General features: G+C 43.2%; 1 protein-coding gene across 1 annotated transcript in view; it reads right to left on the reverse strand.

The window, feature by feature from the left end:
• Nucleotides 1-843: 843 nt before the first annotated feature.
• LOC310880010 (uncharacterized protein) overlaps nt 844-20,531 on the reverse strand; it is a 96,977-nt gene continuing 77,289 nt past the window's right edge. The window contains exons 9-10 of the mRNA XM_083795128.1: nt 5,419-5,491; nt 844-3,935 (exon numbers count right to left, since the gene is read on the reverse strand). Coding sequence (XP_083651254.1) covers nt 3,879-3,935; nt 5,419-5,491 — 130 coding nt within the window. The 3' untranslated portion in view covers nt 844-3,878. The remainder of the gene's footprint in view (nt 3,936-5,418; nt 5,492-20,531) is intronic.

Below are 20,531 nucleotides of genomic sequence, written 5' to 3' on the forward strand. Positions count from 1 at the left end.
TTGGACCAAGCAGGGGATCCCAGAGGAGAATCCAAGCGTGGAGATCCCATAACACCAACATCCTTCCTTTTTTTTTTTCTTTTTTTTTATAAAGCATTTTTATTTAACTTTCTCCTGCCCAAACCTTTCTCCTTTTAAAAAACTTTTCAGCAGCCTAATTGCAAAACCAACTCCTTTCTCCATCTCTTACAGGGCCCTTTTGAAAATCTTGGACTTGCCAACATTAGGGATTAGACTGTACATGGCTGTCCTAGCACAGAACAGAGAGAACATCATGTAATTTCCATTTTTCTCCCGGTTGTGCTCTTTCAAAGCCCCACACTACTTACGGTTTCCACGCCACATATTCTTCTGTCCGTTGCCATGGCGCAGCCACTGGTTTGTCATTAATATTGTGGGTAACTTCAGATCCTTGACCTCAGGGCTTTCAGAGCTTTTCATGGTGTATTTTCCTCTTGATTGAATTGCTCTGCATTCCCAAGCACAGCTAAAACAAAAATAAAACGCTGCTGCTTTTGAATGGGGAAAATTCATTTCACGAAGACAGGCTAGAAAAGGCTGGAGACCCATTGAAGAACAGCAGATTAAAAGGAAAACAGCCATTCTCTGCAGACGTAGTGACCATGGCACGGATTTAGATTTACCTACAGCATCTGAATCAAGCCATGGTCCATGCATGAACATAGTATCTGGTGCAGTTCTGACTCTAATTTAAATATGTCACTTCGCTACCAGAGGACCTCAAATTATTTTATAAACTCTCATCCGTGAATTTTCCCAACAGTTTTGAGAAGCGTGGTGTTACTGTTCACAGACTGCAGATGGGAAGACTGAGGTACAGAGATGGTAAGTTACCCCACAGCTAAACCACGGATGTAGCTCACGCTACACTTTCCACGCGTTTGTCCTACCTTGATTTGGGTTCTTGCCTTAGAGGGCTCCAGGGGTATTTCCACATCTAGAGGTACGTTATTTGTACAACACATCTGTGCAAATGCTTTTATGTCCATGATTTTTATTCAGGGGGATTATTACCAAGATGTCAATTGGTAAATGAAATGCTATCTGTCATTCTCTCTATGTTCAAACCTTGGATTTACTGAGAGCAGAAATTCATCTTCACTAATTTTAATGCTAGTGATAATTCTTATTTCAGAAAGCAGTCCATTTCTGAAGTCTGTTAGAAATCAATTGGTTCACATGTACCAGACTGACTCTGTGGTATCCCTGCTCAACAGAATTACAGTTTTTGGTGGTGGTGGTGTTTTTTTTTTGTTTTTTTTTTGTGGACTGAAGAAAAGTAACAGCCATTACCATGGAAAACACGGTAATTGTCACACCAACGGTCAATTGCCAAAGCTAAACTACCCTTCAAAACCTCAAAACCAGGTTTTAAGAACTGCATATACTTAAAGATGTTGCTTCCATATGAGCTTTTCTTGCTAAATGAATTTCCAGAGACATGAATTTGAATTAAAAAGGCCTAAGCCATCACATTTCTGAGGATCAAACCTTGCTGCCCAGTCTGGTAGTATTACATTTGGTGAGGGGTCATTCTGGATATAAAAACCCCAAGGGAACAGCATCAGTCATTTTCCTTCTTTTTACAAATAATACCTTACAAAAAAGGGAAAAATGGATCTATCAAAAGGTAAAAATGCATCTACTAACTATTTTGGGAAGAGGCTTCAGAAGTTGCAAACAAAACGCCTGAGCCTACACGTGACAGTCACTGCACACATCAGGCAGGCAGTTCTGTCCGCATACACACACTTAAAATGCCTAATAGCAGGACTGAGGATGACAAGAACCACTTGATTATTTCTGAATCAATACAAACCCCTGTCTGGAAAAACAAAGAGCATCAAACAGACAGTAAGATGCAAAGCCTAAGGACTTTTCAGCTGACGCTGGCAGACAAAAGAATAAAAGCAGCATGAATGTACATCCTTCCTCCGCAGATCTGGGGCCTGTTCGAGCTCCTGTTGCTAGTGAAGTGATTGTAGGATCGCTCTCAATTCAATTGTGCCTTCCCTAGCCCCCCCAGCCAGAGCCAAGAAAGCCCTGTGCTGAGGAAGGAGTGTAGCCATACCATGCAGACTTTCAGTACAAAACCCTCTCCCTGCTGCGGACACGTCCCTCTTGCCAAAGGCTGAGAGTAAAGCCAATCCCACAACTTCTTCCCAGCAGAATAAGGACCCCCTTTACGATTTGCTCAGTCAAGAGGACACTCCAGCTGGCTTTGCTCCCTCGAGAGGCCTTTGCTTCTGTAAATCTGCTTTGCTAGGCCAGCTACATCAGAGCCGCTCTTTTACTACTGCAGAGAGGGCAAGTTTGTTGTACGATCCCCCAGGCAGCCCATTTGAAAGCCCTTCATTGGGAAGGCCAGTCACATCCCACTTCAGACAAAAACGCTGCCTGACAAACAGCCTTGTTCCTCAGATCCCCAGCTGGAAAAAAGGGGAAAAAAAAAAAAAAAAGTGCTGTGAAATCCCATAGCTCCTCAGGGAAAAGCATTTCTGTGTGCGAGCATGCTATATGGCTTATAGAATGGCCGTACCTGATGTTTATTGTCATAAAAAACATATAGGAGCACAACAAAAATAAGGGAAAATGCCAGATATCCCTTCCTGGGTTAAATCTTTTGAGATGCTGAATGCTACCACCTCCTTATGGATAAGGCACCGAGAACCCTAAGATCATAATTCAGTTTTCCTCGCGTTGTCACCCCACACACCCATTCACAACGCTGTCTGTGGATCTGGGTACTGTCCTACTGCTTCCCTATGTCTGAGTTCCTTTTCAACCCATTTATGAAGAGAATAATGCTGCTAGTAGGATCTCTGCCTGTGTATTGCAAAAAGCCACATCTGTTCCTGTGCAGTGTATCATGCTGGATTAGCCTGATATTTTCTGCTGTAACTCAGACTCAAAGGTACTATGCTTAAAAAGAGTATACCTACTACTTCAGTATACCTACTGAAACCAGGTTGCCCGGTCTTTTCCAGGCCCAAATCCACCCCAGAGCACAGCCAGAGCGATCATGAAGCACACAGGGGCTTTCTCCAGTACTCGAGCTGTGTCAGCGTACGGAACAGGGACCTGACACCACCAAGTCCAACTGAGAACAGGCCTGGACCGAAACCTTCCTTTACTGTACTGACACACCTCAGCAGCTTCGTTGTCTGCTTTTCAACAAACTGACCCAATTACAAGGGATGAATGGAACTGATAGCATCACACGGAACAGTCACTGCAGTTGCCAGTTGACGCCTTCAAGAAGCTGTTCTTCTATCCAGGGTTATGTGCGGCCCTTAAATATAAACAAATGTGAACCTAACATGTATTTCATTTCCACATTGCACACAGTTCTGCTACCACCTCTGCACCAGAGGGGTCAGGATTCATCACGGACATATAACTGCATCTCCTTATCATAGAGGAAAGAGATTAATGAGCTTTGGAACATAATTTTTCACTTGGAAGCATTTCATTAGGCAAGCTTTCTCCCACATGGAGAACATGATGCTAGAATGGAAATAGCTTAACCCATTTTATAAATTGGCATGAGTCAAGGTAAACAGCAGGCGCGGAACAGATTCCAGTCGCAGTGTTTCATGCTTCACTTACTGGATGATGATATAATTTTACCACCGTTGATTAACTAATTTTGTTAGCATCTACAGTAGTCATCTATCAGTGCCTTGAGGTCTGCAATTATTTCTCTACCAAAGCTATGACCTATTTATACATCATCCAATTATCTAAAACAGTGACAATAAAAACGACACCTGGTAGTTAGGCTGCAACACTGAAAGTCAAGAAATGGGAGTTCTGTCCCGGCTCTGTTACTCACTTGCTGTTTGACTGTGGACAATTCACTCAGGACATAGTTTCCTCATATCCACTACCTGGGGGAGTCCTGTTTCAGACATCTGACATCAAAAGGAAACACAGAAAAGCCTTCAGTATCTCCAAAGGATCCCTTAAATGCAACAGAGTCCTAACATTCAAACACGTACAAGTCTAAATATTTAATCAGATACCACAAACCTCACGCACCAGCTGATTCCTGCTGGATGTTTCCCCAAAAGGAGGCCTCAAACACATGCATTCCAGGTCCCCCTCTCCTGATCCATCATCCTATGCATGAAAAGCACTCTGATAACCACCCTGCTACATTGTCTATGCGGAGTCAACAGGAGAGGCCATAGCTTTGCAGTGCTTAGGGTTGGGGCCACATAACAGCCCCCCAAAACCCATGCTCAGATGCATCTGTATGGTGAAGAATGCCACAACGTGCTGCTACCTCACAGCATGGGGAAAAAGAGCTCTGCAAAATGAGGACAATCAGTATGTGTGGCCACCTACCCCAGATTCAGCAAGATCTAGTGAATATAGATTTTAGCTCCTTTACAAAAAGAGCTGCACAACTCTCCACTCTTAACACTGTTCCCTAATGTAACAGAGCAGACACAATGTTTTTACAGGTTGTTTTTAATCCTGCAGCCTGGTTAAAAGGATACACTGTTCCACCAGCAGCTATGTGCCCTGGACAGCGGGTTAAAAGCACAACTTTGTGCTGCAGCAGGAACAAGGTGAATCCTTTGTACGGTGGCACCTACCCACGGTATAACGTTCAAGCATGCAAAATGAAACCAGCTGAGTTCTGCACAAAGCTTTTGTGTGCGTCTGATGAGCTCTGAGAATCTTTTGTCACAACTCAAAGTGCTGTCCCCAGAGAGGGACAATTTTTTCCTTTCCCTCAACTCTGTTTTATGGTTTTCTTCTAATTTTACAACACAGCCTGTGACAGCTGGTCACACGGTGTGTCTGGGTTGAATAAAGCCCAGGGACCCTTTGCCAAGCCTCTACGCAATGTGCTGAGCTTAATGAAATGTGTCAGCTCCACTGTGAATCGTGCATTCATGGAAGTGAATGAATCTGAATTTTCAAGGAAAACTTACGGGATACAAAACTGCACACAGCAAACCCCAGGGGCAGGGGTGGGAAGATGGGGGGAATCCCAGTGAAACACGCAGCAGCTCTCTTAACAGTAAAATAGATCCATATAGATGGAATTCAATCAATCAGTTTGAGGAGTAATTTAAAATGATCAGTCACCTCTGAGGCTCAGGGGAGAACGAGTGCAGTTCAATGGCTAAGTTAAATGCCAGGTGCCAGCAGACTAGGTTATAGCGCAGCTCTGTCACAAACACCCAACAAACCCAAGAAAACTGCATCATTTTCGCACCTTTCTCTCCCAGTCATATAACAGGAATAAAATAACAAAAAAAAAATGCTTCCTCCTGGCTGAGTTTGCTTCTCTTCTCTTGTCTATAGAGGTTATCTGCCCAGGAGAACACTGACTATTCCTGAGCAGAGCGGCCCATCAGTACAAAAGTATCCCCATCGTACCTGGTACTTGACGCTTTTATCACACACGGGACAGGTTAGCCAATCTATATGGCTCCTCCACATGGTGAACGTCCTAAGGTACACAAAGCAAAGTGCACATTAAAAAAGAAAGACCTTGTTTTTTTCCTCCCTCCCACACTGCAGAACAAAGAGAACCCTAATGAACGTGAAAAATGCAATTTTAACAAAAAAGATTTTCAAGATGTTTAAGATTTTCCTGCATCATGTCAATTTGCGAAACTCACAGTCACGTTGCACTTCCCCTTCTTGGGGTTTCTTGCTAGAAGTCAGCCAGTCGGTAAATAAATTAATGTCATGATTCCATTGGACACAAGGAAATGTGAGTGTTCATCATCCTTGAAAATCATGCGGCATATGCTCTGGGAATTTTTGTGACATATGAGAGCCACAGGAGGAATGGGTACATTTTTACCCAAATTGCTGTAAAGAAATTGCTCTTCTTTTTCCTAGTGTTCCCAGTTACCCGTCAGCTGAACTGCACTGAATCTAGACCTGGCTGTATCACCCCTGAGCACTCTGCTACAGAATAGGGAAAATTACAACAGGGCACCTGATGTTGGTGGTTGGGCCCCACTGCAGTTTGCTGTCAAAGTCGATCTGACATCTCTGTATCAGACAAGAAGCCATCTGACCTCGTCACATGAGTTTAACCGGGAAAACAGCAAACAACACTTGCACAAACATTGTAAAACAGGAGAACGGATGCCAAAATGTGGATGTCCTATGGGGTAAGGGTTAACAGTCAAATACTTTTAACAAAGTCCCAGATGTGTGAGCATTGCTGTCAGTTTTCTACCTCTCACCAGCAATTTTTACTTCAGATGTGCTTCACTAGGGAATTAAGCCTTAAAATATCCTTACAAGATAAAAAGAGGTTATTATTCTCTTCTATATTAAGGAAAATGGGAGGTTAAATGACTCCTGCAAACCTTACACCTGTGTTGGGACCAGAAATAAAACCCCAGCTATCTTTCCTCCACTCCTTGGCTTTAGCCCAAGATGACATTTTCCCACCTCCTAACACCAGCCCTGCAGAAACACACTGGAGAAGAAAATCTTCCCCTGCAACCAAGAGCCCCAGGGGCTGGAAACATGGCTCTGAGCTGTGCCAACCTGCCACATGCACTAACTGCCAAAAAGAGTGACAGCCATTTGAGAAGCCCACTTTCGAACATGGCCCAGCACCCACCACCCCGTCTCCAGCTGCCTCCTTTTTGCCCCTGAACCAGCAGCACCATCCTCCTTGACCCTGAACTCTCCTTCTTCTCCACATCTGTTGCTTGCAAATCTTCCTGTCACCACCTCCTTTTTTAAACACTAAGTCCTTGACCGCATCTCCATTCCTTCAGGCCACGACTGCTTCTTGCCATAGAGGATGGTGAAGTCCCCTATTCATGGATCCTCCCCAGCTGCCCATGGCACCGACCTCTCCAGTGCAATTCCCCAGCTTCTTGCCCCATGCAGAAGGTGGAGATGAGGGCTAGCCCCATCCTGGTCAGAGCAGGCACGTAGCTTCAGCTGCATCAGGAACCGGAGACCCCACAAGCTGTAGGATGGAGTCTAGTGCAGTGCTGCTGGGATCCAGGTCCCCCAGCCCCCTGATTTCTCTGATCCAAGACAAGCTTGCCTGCAATATCTTATCTACACCCCACTGTTTCCAGGATCAGTTCAAAAGAACCTTCCGGATTTTCTACTCATCTCTCTCATCCCTCCCCGTTTCCAGTTCCTCTGTCATAATGTAAACGCACTCCTGGTGCAAGACCCTCCCGTTGTCCGGAAAGTCACAAGGTCTTCCTCTCATCTTCTGCTAACGAGTTTGTGAATATTCACATGTATTCTATGTAGTTTTAACCAAAGTTTTATGTAATTACCAAAATCTATTCTCCTCCATGTTATACAGTGCTTTGGAAATGGTTGGGGTTGAGATTTATTGTAGGCCACTGCGGCGTGCTCTTTGCTGAGCCTAATGAAAGCAAGGTTTACCCAAGAGGAGGGATACGTCTCAGTGTCCTGCATCTCAGCAACAGCAATAGTTTTAACTCATGTGCTTGTAGACAAACCAACATATTCAGTTCTAATAACCTGTGCAAGAAATACATTTTTCAAACAAAGTCTCATCTCACCTTTCTTCAGCTTTTCTGGCTGGAAGGGGCTAAGTGAGGTTATGGAGCTCTGAATCCCACATCTTGTTCTGGAAGTGCCCATAATGATGGCTGGGTTCTGAACATGTAGAAGTGTTTTTAATTACTAAGGGGAAAAAAATGAAGTCAAAGCAGAGACAGCTGCCAGAGCTTCCACAGGACTGACTACATTCACAAATCTTGTAATCTTTTTATGTTCATTATGAGAATGCTACAAAAAAAGGGCAATCACATCTTGGCCAACAAATTAAATGCTTATTCGGAGATTAATTCACATCATCTGTACTCCATTAGATGTTCTCTTTTGCCAGGGAATATAATGCAATATTTGCAGGGGGAATAGTTGCTGCTATTGCCAAGAGCTTGCGATTTACTGGCTCTTGCAGCATTGACATGGGAGTCACAGGGCTATGGGCACAGCTAGAGCAGATAATGGAGCAACATACAGTATGAGACATACGGAGCAAATCTGCTTCATTCTGGTGTTAAAAGGTAATGATTATGACTCTGCAATGCAGCCAAGTGACAAGGGGGAAACAAATCCATAAACCAATAAAAGTATATCCTTGTATCATGAAGGGAACAATTTGTTGCTGCTGGGTTTGGGTCTGTCTTTTTCCCCAGTCTACAAATACATTGAGATTTCATTTCAAGATCAGAAGATAAAGCTGAGGGAAGTATAACTTTTAACTTTGGTGTGTCTAACCTAAAACATCATAACACGGCAACCTTTCCAAGAATAAATGCATAACATGGCTAAAGGCAGATCCCCAGAATCATTTTTTTAAAAAAGCTTCCCTAATCAATTTGTGATTCTTCTTGGAATACACAGTGCCAGAAAGCAGTTCTACTATCCTGCCTATTCTTACATTTGCTAAATATTAAGATATTACCTTTTGTTTTTCGAGCAGAACCTCAAAATGGAAGATCACTTTGGGATAAAATGCTAGGTATAGACAATAAGCTAGAACACATTATTTGTAGTAAGTACCCAAATATACCATCAAATATGATGGACTAAATTCTCATGCTTCCCTGGGTAGACCTGTTTATGTGGACTTGGAAGTTAACACTACTTTGAGAAGGAAGTTGGACCAGAAACCTCCAGAGGTCTCCTCCACCCATAGTTACTCTATGAGTCTATGACAATGGTACACATCTGCTCCTTTCTCCATATGTGTCAGGCACAAAGTACTGTAAGGTAGGAAGCCCTGTGGTATCAGTAACACATGAACCAGGTGCAGAGTGCTTTGTTGATAGTGAAGGACAATGCTATTGAGGTTGCATTGTTTGGATGAAGTCCCAAGGCTTTAGGGACAGGCTATCTATCCACTGATCTGTTCTGCAGCTCTGGCTCCTCATGGCCTTAGTACCAAAAGCTGTGGCTACAATAATCCAGTTCTGGTAAAAAGACCTCTTGGCCTTCTCTGAACTCCTGCAAATTATTTAGGAAAAATGGGGTTGCGTCCACATTTTATCACCCCCAAGTTTTCCACCCTAGAGATGAAGACAGAAAAAGCAAGGTGACCATTACAGGTATCCAGCACATTCCCACACATCTCTTTTCTCCTTTGCTGATGTGGAAGAAGTCCCCTTTCCTATTTTACCATCTTCAGGGTCATCCAACAGGCAAGGTGGACCTGAGGAGCCTGCAGATGTAGTATCTGCCTTCATTTACCTGCTACTCTCTTCCCACAGCCCCAAAGGCCAGCTGTGTGCTACCCACCTTTAGGGACTTTACGGGTCCTTATATATTGCATTAGATGAGTGCACATACAAGAGTGAGATTTATGAAAACCACCATGCTCGGTTCAGAATTCCTTACATTAGCTCATAGGAAATGATAATTACTTAGTTTTTGCCCCTTTGGGGTTGTTAATGCTGAATTTAAATAGCTACAAGGAAAATTACACAACACATAGGTATTCGCATCTTTTACTGGATTTAGCTCCCAATCCTTTTTCTGTGCCAAACACTACAGGAGACAACGTCGCAGTAAATACCGCAAAATAGTGGTTAATTATCCAAACCCCATCATCTTTTTTTTTTTTTTTCCACCCAAAGAGCTCAGAGAGGTAAGTCTAAACATTGACAGCATCGAACTCACAAAAAAAGCAAACAGGGCACAACTGAGAGAACAGGTAGAAAATTCCAGCTGACAGGTTGGTACACTGTACCCCAGGTCTAGGTAGATGGTCTTGCTAGTGGAACATGCAGTCCCTTCCAGATGTTCCCAGCTATTTCCAACGCTGCATCCACGGCCATTTTAAACCACCAAAGAGCAGAACTAATGGAAAGTTTGTTTGTTTCCTGCAAGATAGTGGTTGGCTATACGTGATCTAGGCTATACCTGATCTGGGCTACCTAATCAGCCTTTCAAATACAGAATAAATAGTTTCTTCCCAAAGTAGTTTTGCAGAAAATGTTCCTTTCTGCTAGATAAAGGGAGAATTAATCCCTTCTCCCCGCTACAGACTGCTTTGCTTGTTTCTCCCACTGGCCTCTCAGAAGTAAAAGAGGGAAATGCAACTGCTCTGTTTAATGAGCTGCTATTACTCCTATTTTTATTATGATGCCCAATAAATATTAAATTTTTATTTTCCTGAGCTCTTCCCTTCAGGAAATGTCAGCCAAACATAACCCAGCAAAAGCTAGCTTTGTGTTTGCCTTGGCTTCTGGGACTCACCATGGTCCCAGAACAAGGACAGGATGAAATACTGGGGCACACCACCTGGCTTCAAAATCGGGCACTGTCTAGAGCTAGCTTGCACATACTGGGAGCCAAACCTGTATTCTGGGCTTTGCCAAGTCTGGCACTTTTCTGTCATTTTCCCAAGCCTGTGGTAGCCACATCAATACAGAGATTTGAGGAAAGTCTGAGCACATCCAAGGCATTATGCAAATATCCCCTCTTGTGCTCTGCTGCAATACATGTATTGAAATAACCTCTTATAAACTGCATTGTAAAGGCTTTACAAATGTCATCATTTCTGAATTAATTATCAAGCAAATGCCAACAATTTTCCTGCCTTAATATACATTAACATAACCCACTAACAATGTCTAGTTGTCAGGCGATGTCAAGAAGAGGGTGTCATGCCTGGTTTGTGAAAAACAACTTGGACACCACGCTCTCTGGTTTTGGCTCATGTATTGTAAATATGAGGACACCCTTCATACTTCTTCAGATGTGCCCCTGATGGAATGGGTTCATACTATAAATCACTCCAACTTAAATTACATGTTTTTCTTTTCTGCATTAAAGATTCCAGAACATGATTCATCCTCTCATCGCTATATTTTGACATGAATGCAACTCTTCCACAAACAATGAGAGTCACACCAAATTGGGGTACTAAAACAGGCTCTTAGACAACACTGTTTTTACTAAGTCCATCCTTTAAGCAACTTCTACTTTCACTGAGAAGTCCGTGCTGAATTGCAAAATGATTCAATTCATTCCAAAAAAAGTGTTACAGAAAACTAGGGCCACGTGCACTGTCCCATCACAAATGCCAGCCCCACACCAGCACCATGTCCCGCTGATGGATTGGGTCCACTGACAAGTGCCAACAACTGGACAAGACGAGCAGTTTTCCATCGAAAACCAAGTTAACTCTTTCCTTTCTAGAGAGTTCTTAGTTTTGACACTGATGAGAATTAGTATCTGGATACCTCATGTGCTTTTTTCTATAGACTGAGCACCTTTGGAGGACTACAGCTCCCAGCACACTAAAATCTTCTCTCTCACACAGGTGAGTTTTGGCCTTGATGTGCTGTGGGATAAAGTTCTATTCTTTGTTGTCAGTGAGCACATGGTCTTGCACTGATTCTGTCAGTAAACAAGTACTCTTTAAAAGCTTGAAGAGCTACCTGATTTTCTTTCTTTTTGACAGAATTTGCTGCTGCAGTAGTTAAAATTCACATGCTTGTTGTAGACCCTCCGCTAATGCAAGTAAGAAAATCACTGCAACGCCTGTGCCAGAGCAGTTCTCCTGCTCCAATACCTTGGTGTACTGGCAATTAACTCAGGTTAGCTGTCTTCTACTCAGGAAGCTTGTAAGATTATTGGCATAAAGGACTGTGCACTGTTCTGCTGTCCTACTGATGTTGTACTTAGGGAAGCAGTATGATGTTTATTTGTGGAACTCAAAATTCAAGTGTGGATTCCTTGAGACGGTACAAACCCACACATAAAACCAAGCAAACTTCAAACCGGGCACAAATGCTTTCCTAGCCCAAGATTTTCTGTCGTGAATGCAATCTGTAAATGAGGAGGGTTATAAAAAATGTGTCCCCAGCCAGCTTGCTCAAGGGACAAAGAAAACAAAGATTTGATCTTGTGCGCTTGGTTTTCCAATATCTGTTGTTAAAGCAACCCATTCCTACAAATGCTGTGGCTGTTAAAATCAGGATATATTCATTACACCCACAATTTCCAGGATATACAAGCAGAATCTTCTAACCCTCTGTTTATCCCTAACTTAATCAAGGTAACAAAATAGATACTGATATGATAACAAAATGGACGTGATTGCACACACTGCCTTTTCCAAGGGACTCAGCAGTTTCTTGGCCCCATCACTCACTGCTCTATGGGCAGTCCCTTTTCTGAGCTGTTTTCTGAAGACTGTTTCACTGCTTTACCTTTTCTTCTTGCAGCTCTCTGAAAGCCACTCAGATCTGTGCACTTCAAGAAATCTAACTCGGGTCAGGGCTTGAGGGTCTTATTTGGATCTTTCCAAGTGCATGGCCCAGTGTCTACGTACATTATAGCACTACACCAAAAAGCTTTTGGTTTAGTGACTCGTTCCTAGGGAAGAGATCTCCAGTCTTGTGACACCAGACTACTTTTACCATATACCATTTTTAAAAACAGAAATGTTTTAATTGGCACAATACTGACATGAAACACACTGGGACTTTGGAAGGAAAATGTAGGGGGAGAAAAGAAGAGAGGAAAAACAAATCTCATTCCTCTAACAGGTTACCTCACAAGCAGTCAGCTTTCTGTAGCTGCTCAGGACCCTGGCACACTGGGAGCTGTTCTAGGGGAGAGAAGCGGATGCTGAGACCTGCATGCAAAGTGCAGTCCCATCACGCGGCAATGCCGTTCATCATTCACATTCCCCTCCCATACTCTTGGTAACACGCACAGACGCTCAAGTTTATTGGACTTAATCAGCGCATTTCTGTTCCTTACACATGCTACCATCACCAGAGACCTTTGGCAGCAGCTGAAGCTCTGAATACAAAAAAGTACTGATAATCCTGGGCTCTGCAGTTTTTTTCTTGAACAGCTTTGACAAGACTTGTTGAACAGGCAAGAGTCCTGAAACTTTCAAGATGAAAGCAGAAATACAAGAGTAACTGCCCAACTTCATTTAACACCTCCACCACCGTGACCAGAAATACTTCTCCAGAGAAATGCGGTCAGGAGACTAAATATGTAAGTGAAAGACATTGTTCCTGAACTGTACTCCCAGCTCTGCCACTGACTTGCTCAGGGATTTTTGGGATATTAAACTGCTGGTTACAATACTTTCCCTGCTGGTAAGTGAACAAAAGGATAGTGAATTTCCTGGGCAAGGCAAAGTTGATATGATCTTTCATACATTTCTGAGGCAAGCACTGTATTTGTGTAAAACATTCAATATGCTAAGCATACATTCATATCTGCCTTCATTTTTGCTAGTGTTGGCAACTCTGCTATTTATTTCATATGAGAAGCTTCGCATTCCCTTTTTACAGATGCACAAAGTACACTACACATCATGGGAAGCTGCTCCTAACAAATGTCTGTAAACTCACCTCATTCTTGCTTCAAATTCTTAACCACAGTTCTGTCATGATAACCCCCCTAAAACATAACGATGACCAGGCAGGCTAAAATCTTGCTGTATTATGCCAATACCAGCTATGCCTGCGCTACACATGTGACAGCGAGACGTCTGATCCAGCGCTGCGCCACATTCACACGAGCTGGCGTGTTCCTCTGTCACTATATAAGATGATGTGGAGAAAGTAACCTAGGTCCAAGTAAGCAGAGAGCATATTTGAAACAAACCAGAGGAAAAGGTTTTCCACATGGGTTTGAAACAAGCCAGAGGAAAAGGTTTTCCAAGCAACAAACTGAAGGCTTATGACCACATGATAAGAGCTTAAATGGGATTAAACATGTTCAGAGAGTCACAATCTATGAAATCTCCATCTCAGGAGATGGCTAACCTGCAGGTCAGCATTGCTCCAGGGGACAGACCACTCAACACATGCCCTGCTCCCTGATCTCTTTCTTTCAGCCTTCCTTGCCAGTTGCTGTCAAACAGGACGCCAGGCTAGATAAATCTTTGCTATTATCCAGCAGAATATTCCTTACAGTTTTTGGTGCATTAGCAAGATCTGCTTTATTATACAATAATATAGCACAGTATCGTGTTATGTTGCTTCTAGCACTGTAGCAGCCTTCATGGAGCTGGGTGTCCCTGTACACCACCTTGTTACAGCCCTGTGTTTCTTGTCGCCACTTACTCTCTGAAGCATTTTACTTACTGTGCATGGTATACAAAGTGGGGCGCTTGCTTGGTCCTGTGTTTACTGAATGTGACGCTGTATAAATATTAGGCACAGGAGATACTAAGGTAAGCTGTCAGAAAGCCCCCATGGAGGGAAAACATGGAGACCTGACCTCCAGCCCCCTCGATCCAACACACAAGGTTAGCTGATATGATAAACACCGTAAATAGAAATGACTTGTTCTGAGCAATAGCTGTTAAACCAATAAACAGTGAAAACTTCAGAGAAAAAACCACTGTTTTTCCTCATTTATCAAATAAGACTCTGTATCTTTTTTTTTCTCCCCCTTTTTAAACAAGTTCAGTTTGTGAAGATTGAAGAAAAACAAGACGTCCTTTCAAATCCCTCCTCTGGATCAAACCTCATTAGGTTTTGATGTCAATGGTGCATAGAAGGCTGACTGCTGCCAGCAGAAGTATTTGGCAGCCGGGCTGTTACATAATACAATCCTGTCTTTCACAGAAGAGAGATCTCTGTGCTGCTAAATGTGCTAAAATTTAACCCGCTGCTTTGCTCCATCCAGCCAAAACAGCTCTGTGCATTTTCCATAGTACTAACCAATGGTTGTAAAAAAAAAAAAAAAAGTCAACTTTCTGCTTGAAAAATAAAATACCCAAAATACTAAAAACACATATAGATATTTATTTAAGGAAGTACACATTTCCCTTTCCCCACCTCTGACCAAAATCTACTCTGAGAAGGGAGATGTTTGTCCCAGAAAGCAAGAGTAGTATTAAAAAAAACAAAACACACACTTGTACAACTCTCAGAAAAAAATTATGTTAAAGAAAAGAAACAAAGTGTGTTGTTACCCTCGAACTGTGTCACTGCTTCATGGAAACGTTTGGACTCAAAACTCCGGAAATGTAAAATGTTTTCCAAGGTTGTTTACAGTGAGCTTGAATTTTCAGCTCCCACGAGTAGGAACAAAGTGTTTAAACTTCAAAATTTTTTTTCCAGAATGGCTTTTTAGCTGTGCCTGTGTATCCCTTGATGCTAAAAGAAAACAAAAATACAGCTTTGAGTGGTGTAGATCAGGGGCATTTCTGGTCCCACTCCTAGTTTTCATTAACATTTGTCAACAAACTGACCCAGCAATTTATCGTGCCAGATGCTGACAGGTGATATTCCCACTGAACCCAAGTTTTAAAAACCCAACTATCTTCTCTAAGCCCCCATATAAAACCTCCCAGCCATCCCTGGACCAGCCCCAGTAAGTATCTTGTGTTCAGCTAATGAACACCCTCCAGTGACATTGATATTAGAACGTCTTGGAAAGAGAAATTCAATTACAGGTCTGACTGAAACTGGAAGAAAGGCCCTCAGGATTTACCCCAACAGAAACCAAATAGAAAGGGCTCAGGAGGCACAGCTCTCCCCAGTCAGCTCACAGTCACCAGCAATGATCACCCAGTAAGCCTCTCAGAGCTGGAGAAATACTTTGGGGATGCAAATCCATATTCAAGCACAGAGTTAAGGGGAACTGGGGGGTACATCAGAGGGATGGGGTGTGCACCCAACTCCACACCAAAGACGTCTCGCGTGGTGCTACCAGCCACCTCTCTATTCCCTGGCTAACATCAGGCAGACAAAATCCTTCCCCAAAAAGCCTCAGAGTCGGCTGTTGCTGCAAGCAGAGGTTAGTGTTACAGGTATCTCCTTACAGAGCATGGACGCAGGCAGCTATAGACATCCTACACATAGTGCATGCCAGAAACAACCATACCCCCTGTCCTGGGTTCCTACTACAGCGTAGCACGCTTTATTTAACTGACCGTGATGGAGGGAAGGTACTCACCAAGGCGGCTAAGGGCAACAGCTATCCATTCACCCCTCTGGAAGTCAGAAGACAGCAATTTATATACTTGGCACTGTCCACTGAAGGAGCCTCTCCACCCAGAAGACCAGAGATCAGCACACCTGGGTCTTAGGGCTCCAGTTCACCTCTGAAGGCAACCCTACCCCAAATGGCCCCACTTGGCCAACAGGACAAGCAAGGCACTGTCTCCCAGCGGATGCTGGTCACGGTGGCCTGGGGCACTGCAGTGCTCCCATAGTGTCCAGAAAACTTCTCAGTATGGTCTGAAGATCATTCCTTGGTGCTCCTCCAAACCCCAGCTGAGCACATTATGTTTTCAATTGAGCTGCATGTTTCACGGGTGGCTGCTTTATTTATTGTACACAGGGAGGAGTGCACGAGGAGAGAAAGTAGGTGGGAAGAGTTATGCAGTTTTAGGAAAGCTTAGTTTACTTAGAAATTTATCTTTTGATTCCCCAAATCAGGAATTAATTAGCCCACATTGCTCTCTTTGTTTAGATGTTGCGCATTACGCTTTGCTAGGCAAATAAGGGCCTAGAGCAAGCACTGTATAAACAAGCACTTGTTAATTGCGACTTGGAGCATGACAGAAAACCTGGGGATATAAACCAGCTCAGAAGAGAGACAGACCAGTCCCGAGCTGGTGAACAGGCATTACACACGCATCCAAAACCCTCTGTGCTCCCCTTTCATATACCCTGATCCCCAACACCATGGTCCCAAGCGGCAGGTCCTACAGTGCCAACACGGCCTCCCCCGACAGGAGGCTTTGGGGAGAGGGCAGGCCCTGGGAGCCCGAACCCTGGCGCCTTCTGCCGCCTGCCCGATGCCTCCGAGAGATGACAGCAGAAACCTGGCTGCCACCGCCTGCTGTCACAGCCAGCGAGTTCAGAGGTTTCTCTTGGCTCACTGGCCTGCTTGCGTAAGCAGGGCGAGGTGGTGTGGGGAGCACGAAGGATGAGAGGCCAGATCCTGCAGCGCTAGGGGGCGTGGAGCGGAGCTTAGCTGGGTTTTACTGGGTGTGAACAGCATGATCAGCAATTTGAAGTCACTGCGGGTGCTAGGCTAGGCACAAACAGGGACTATATGGAGAGAGCTGGGGTCAGCCTCTGTGGGCAAGGACATGCAGAAAGCTCGATCCAACGACCCCCGTGCTAGTTCCCTTCCTCCTTTACTCAAAATCAGCACCATTCTCCCTCATCGTCAACATTTTACATTGGTTTAAAGGCAGACTCCTTGCATAGGCCCCCATGGGGGCATTATAGGTATTCTGAAAAAACATAATTTCAATGTCATCTTTATTTGGTTTCCTTACAGTCACAGGCAGGAATCAAACTGCCTTTTCTTTTTCTTTAACATGTAGGCATTTGAGTAGATTGAGAGAAAGCGTGCTTGCTCACACAAGGGACACCAGCCTCCTATGACGTGCCTGTCTTTCAGAAACCACACTGCCTGCCACAATTCAGCACTTTTCTGCTGAAACCACAATCTCTATCATCATTTTATTATTACAACAACAGCTCATGCTCACTGTTTATAATGATAGGTACTGAACTGTAATCTTAAAATCGTCCCTTGATACAAATAATCCAGCAGAAGTATAATTGCACATTATTCATGCTTGGATACTATTAAGCTTCCATTATCAGACTAAATCTTCATGACTACACATCTAAAAGGGGAATTAATTCAACTCTACACAATATTTTCTTATGCAGACTCTACAACCTACGTGTACCACACAAGGTTAAAGCATGCTAAAGATTATTCCAAAGTCTTTGGTGTCTAAATTGCTTAAAAATCACTGGATGAAGTGCTTAAGCCTCACTGAAATCTAATGTGTTTCCAAAAGATTTTTTTTCCCTTAATATCTCCCATTTTCCCTGTGGAAAATTCTTCCTCAGAGTTTTTCTTCCTCCTACTGTGTTGTGACTGGCAACAACATCCAGGCTTAATATAAGAAGTCTTCATATCACCTCCTTCGAAAGCTATTCAATTCTGTAAGAAACTGCAGCTTTCACAAATAGACAGGCAATTTATCATACTGTACATAACGTCCAGAGTCCCTGGGCCAAAGCAAGCAGTACGGTGGGGAGAACAGCCTCGGCACCCTGTCCTCCAAGAACCTGTTGCGCACTGTGCAGCTATGGAGTGCAACCACTACATACTGGTGTAGCCTACCGACGTGCCAGGCCCGAACTTCAAGCTATGCCAAGTAAAACTCTGATCCACTTTTGAAAATCTGCGACCACACAAGAGGGCCCTTCTCATGTAAAGCACTGTTTGCTGGCTGAACTCATCAACATCTAAAACCTCTGGTCCACCAACGAAGTCCTCGCTTAGCCACAAACCAGAAAAGATGGCTTGAGTTGCATTTAAAAACCATGAAACGTCTTCGGGACTCACATGGCAACTTAGCTTCCTTCCCATCTGCAATCACACATGAGGTTAAACTCAACAGATTTATTTACGCCCTCTGAATTCACTGTGATTTGGGTTTTGTTGAACACATCAACCTACAGACACATTAGCTGAGCATAAAGGTACCGTATAAGCAACATACTGTTATTATTGGCTGGTATTGTGTTTCCAGGTAAACAACTAGAGAGCAATGACTTGACAAAAGCATTTTTAAAATAGTCTATCATATCATCCAAATACTTCAGAAGCACTTGAATTAACCACTGATTCATTCACTGCATCCTCAAATTTGGATTCCTTTTCTAGGCATATCGCCTTATAATTATATATGCTCTTCTTCTTTCCAGATGGCATATTCAACCATGTCCACACTAAAAACAGATAATCAAATATTAATTCATATCTCAGAAAGCCTGCCCTGAGAGATGGCCTTTGGCTCTATCAGTTCCTTCAAAAATAAGAAATCAGGCTTTTGGCTAGTCCACAGGCACGGTAAGTCACAGGCTACTAGTTTCTTGCCCCTCAGGGCAAGAAAACCTTCACAAATTTTCTCCCCCTCCCTCTCCCCCCCCAAAGAAAATCTGACTTAATTCTAATTTTGTGGGAAAAAAAATCACATAAAAATGAAGCTTAGTATTCAGGACTTCAGACCGGAGGCAGATTCAAACTGTGCGGAGACAGACATTGCTACATAAATCTTAGGTGGAAAGACTGGTAAAACACTCACTTTGACAAACATAGCAGGGATCAAAACAAGATCTTTAGAGCTTAAATCACTAGCCACTATAAATCAGTTTGGAAGTCCAGTTTCTTTGAGCTAGGCCTGTAACAGTCTGCCTCTAGAGACTGAGCAGAGGATGCTACCCTGCACGCCCCATAGATGATGTTCTCCCCATGGCCTGAACCGAGGACCGAAGTGGTGCCAGGACATGGCCTCTCCATCCACGTAGAGAACTCCCCACTCCACCCTCAAAGACAAAAACGTCTCTCTGAAATGATTAGTGCTAAAAATAAATTCAAAATTAAATTAAATTAAAAAAAGGTTACCAGATTGGGACATTTTGTGCTACAATACTACCTAACTACTTTTTTCCATTTTTTCTTTTTCTTCCACCGCCCCCAAACTTCATTTGGCAAAGCAGCCCATTTCCTAACATGGACCAGGCACCCTGGGTTACTTTAGAGAAGATGTAAACAAGCCAAGTTTTTCAGAATTGCAAATTAGCTACTGAACACGTACATGTAGCATTTGCAGAACAATTTCCCAACACGTACATTTGTACAAAGAGTCTTAATGTCCCTATGGCATAGAGTGATTTATAACTGAAGCACGTGTGACAGATTCGTGTTACCCATCCAAAGAGGCTGTGGTATACGCCATACATCAATTCTCAGGCTTGTTTTCTTTTCATTTTCTTTATTAAAAAAATAAAGAAAATGAATCAGGGAATTAAGAAATTCAGCTTGCCAACCTCCCAGATTTTTTCACAGTGGTTTAAATAAATCAAATTGAGATTATAGAGGGCCAAGACCAAGCATAACTATTGCATTAAAGAACACTGTTCTGAATCTGCAGTGACTAACAGGATAGCCTTGTGTCTCGACTCTTTTCTTTGAACTCAAGCTATGCATCAGAAGGCTTCAAGAAATCAGCACAAATAGAGAATTGTCTTCCTGAAAATATATAAAGCACCAACTTTTTTTTTTTTTTTTTTTTAAACATAACAGTTGGGCATTTACAGCTTTGCAAAGACACCACAGTGAGCCAGACTGACTCTGGCCATTACATGGGACAGGCATGTCTTAAAAAAAGAGGACGCAAGGAGATGGCACAAAGACAATCTCAATCCCTCTTGCAAGTTCTGCTTGGGAACATAACCCCAGGGCTCTGCCTACATGGCACATTCATAATCAACTCACACACGTGTACATCCAAGCACTGCATGGTCTCACCAAGGGGAAGCCAGATTTAAACACTCCTGAGTTTTGGGATGGTCTGGATGAAAAAACACATGGCCCAGGTCCAGTTCTCACCGCAGCCAAATGCCCAACTCTGATCTCATTGAAAACAATGGCAAAACTCCTGGAGAACAATCTGGCTCAGAACTGGCCAACTGTCTATCATTTTTCTCACTATA

This window comes from Anser anser, assembly GCF_964211835.1.
Source record: "Anser anser genome assembly, chromosome: 12".
Taxonomy (NCBI): domain Eukaryota; kingdom Metazoa; phylum Chordata; class Aves; order Anseriformes; family Anatidae; genus Anser; species Anser anser.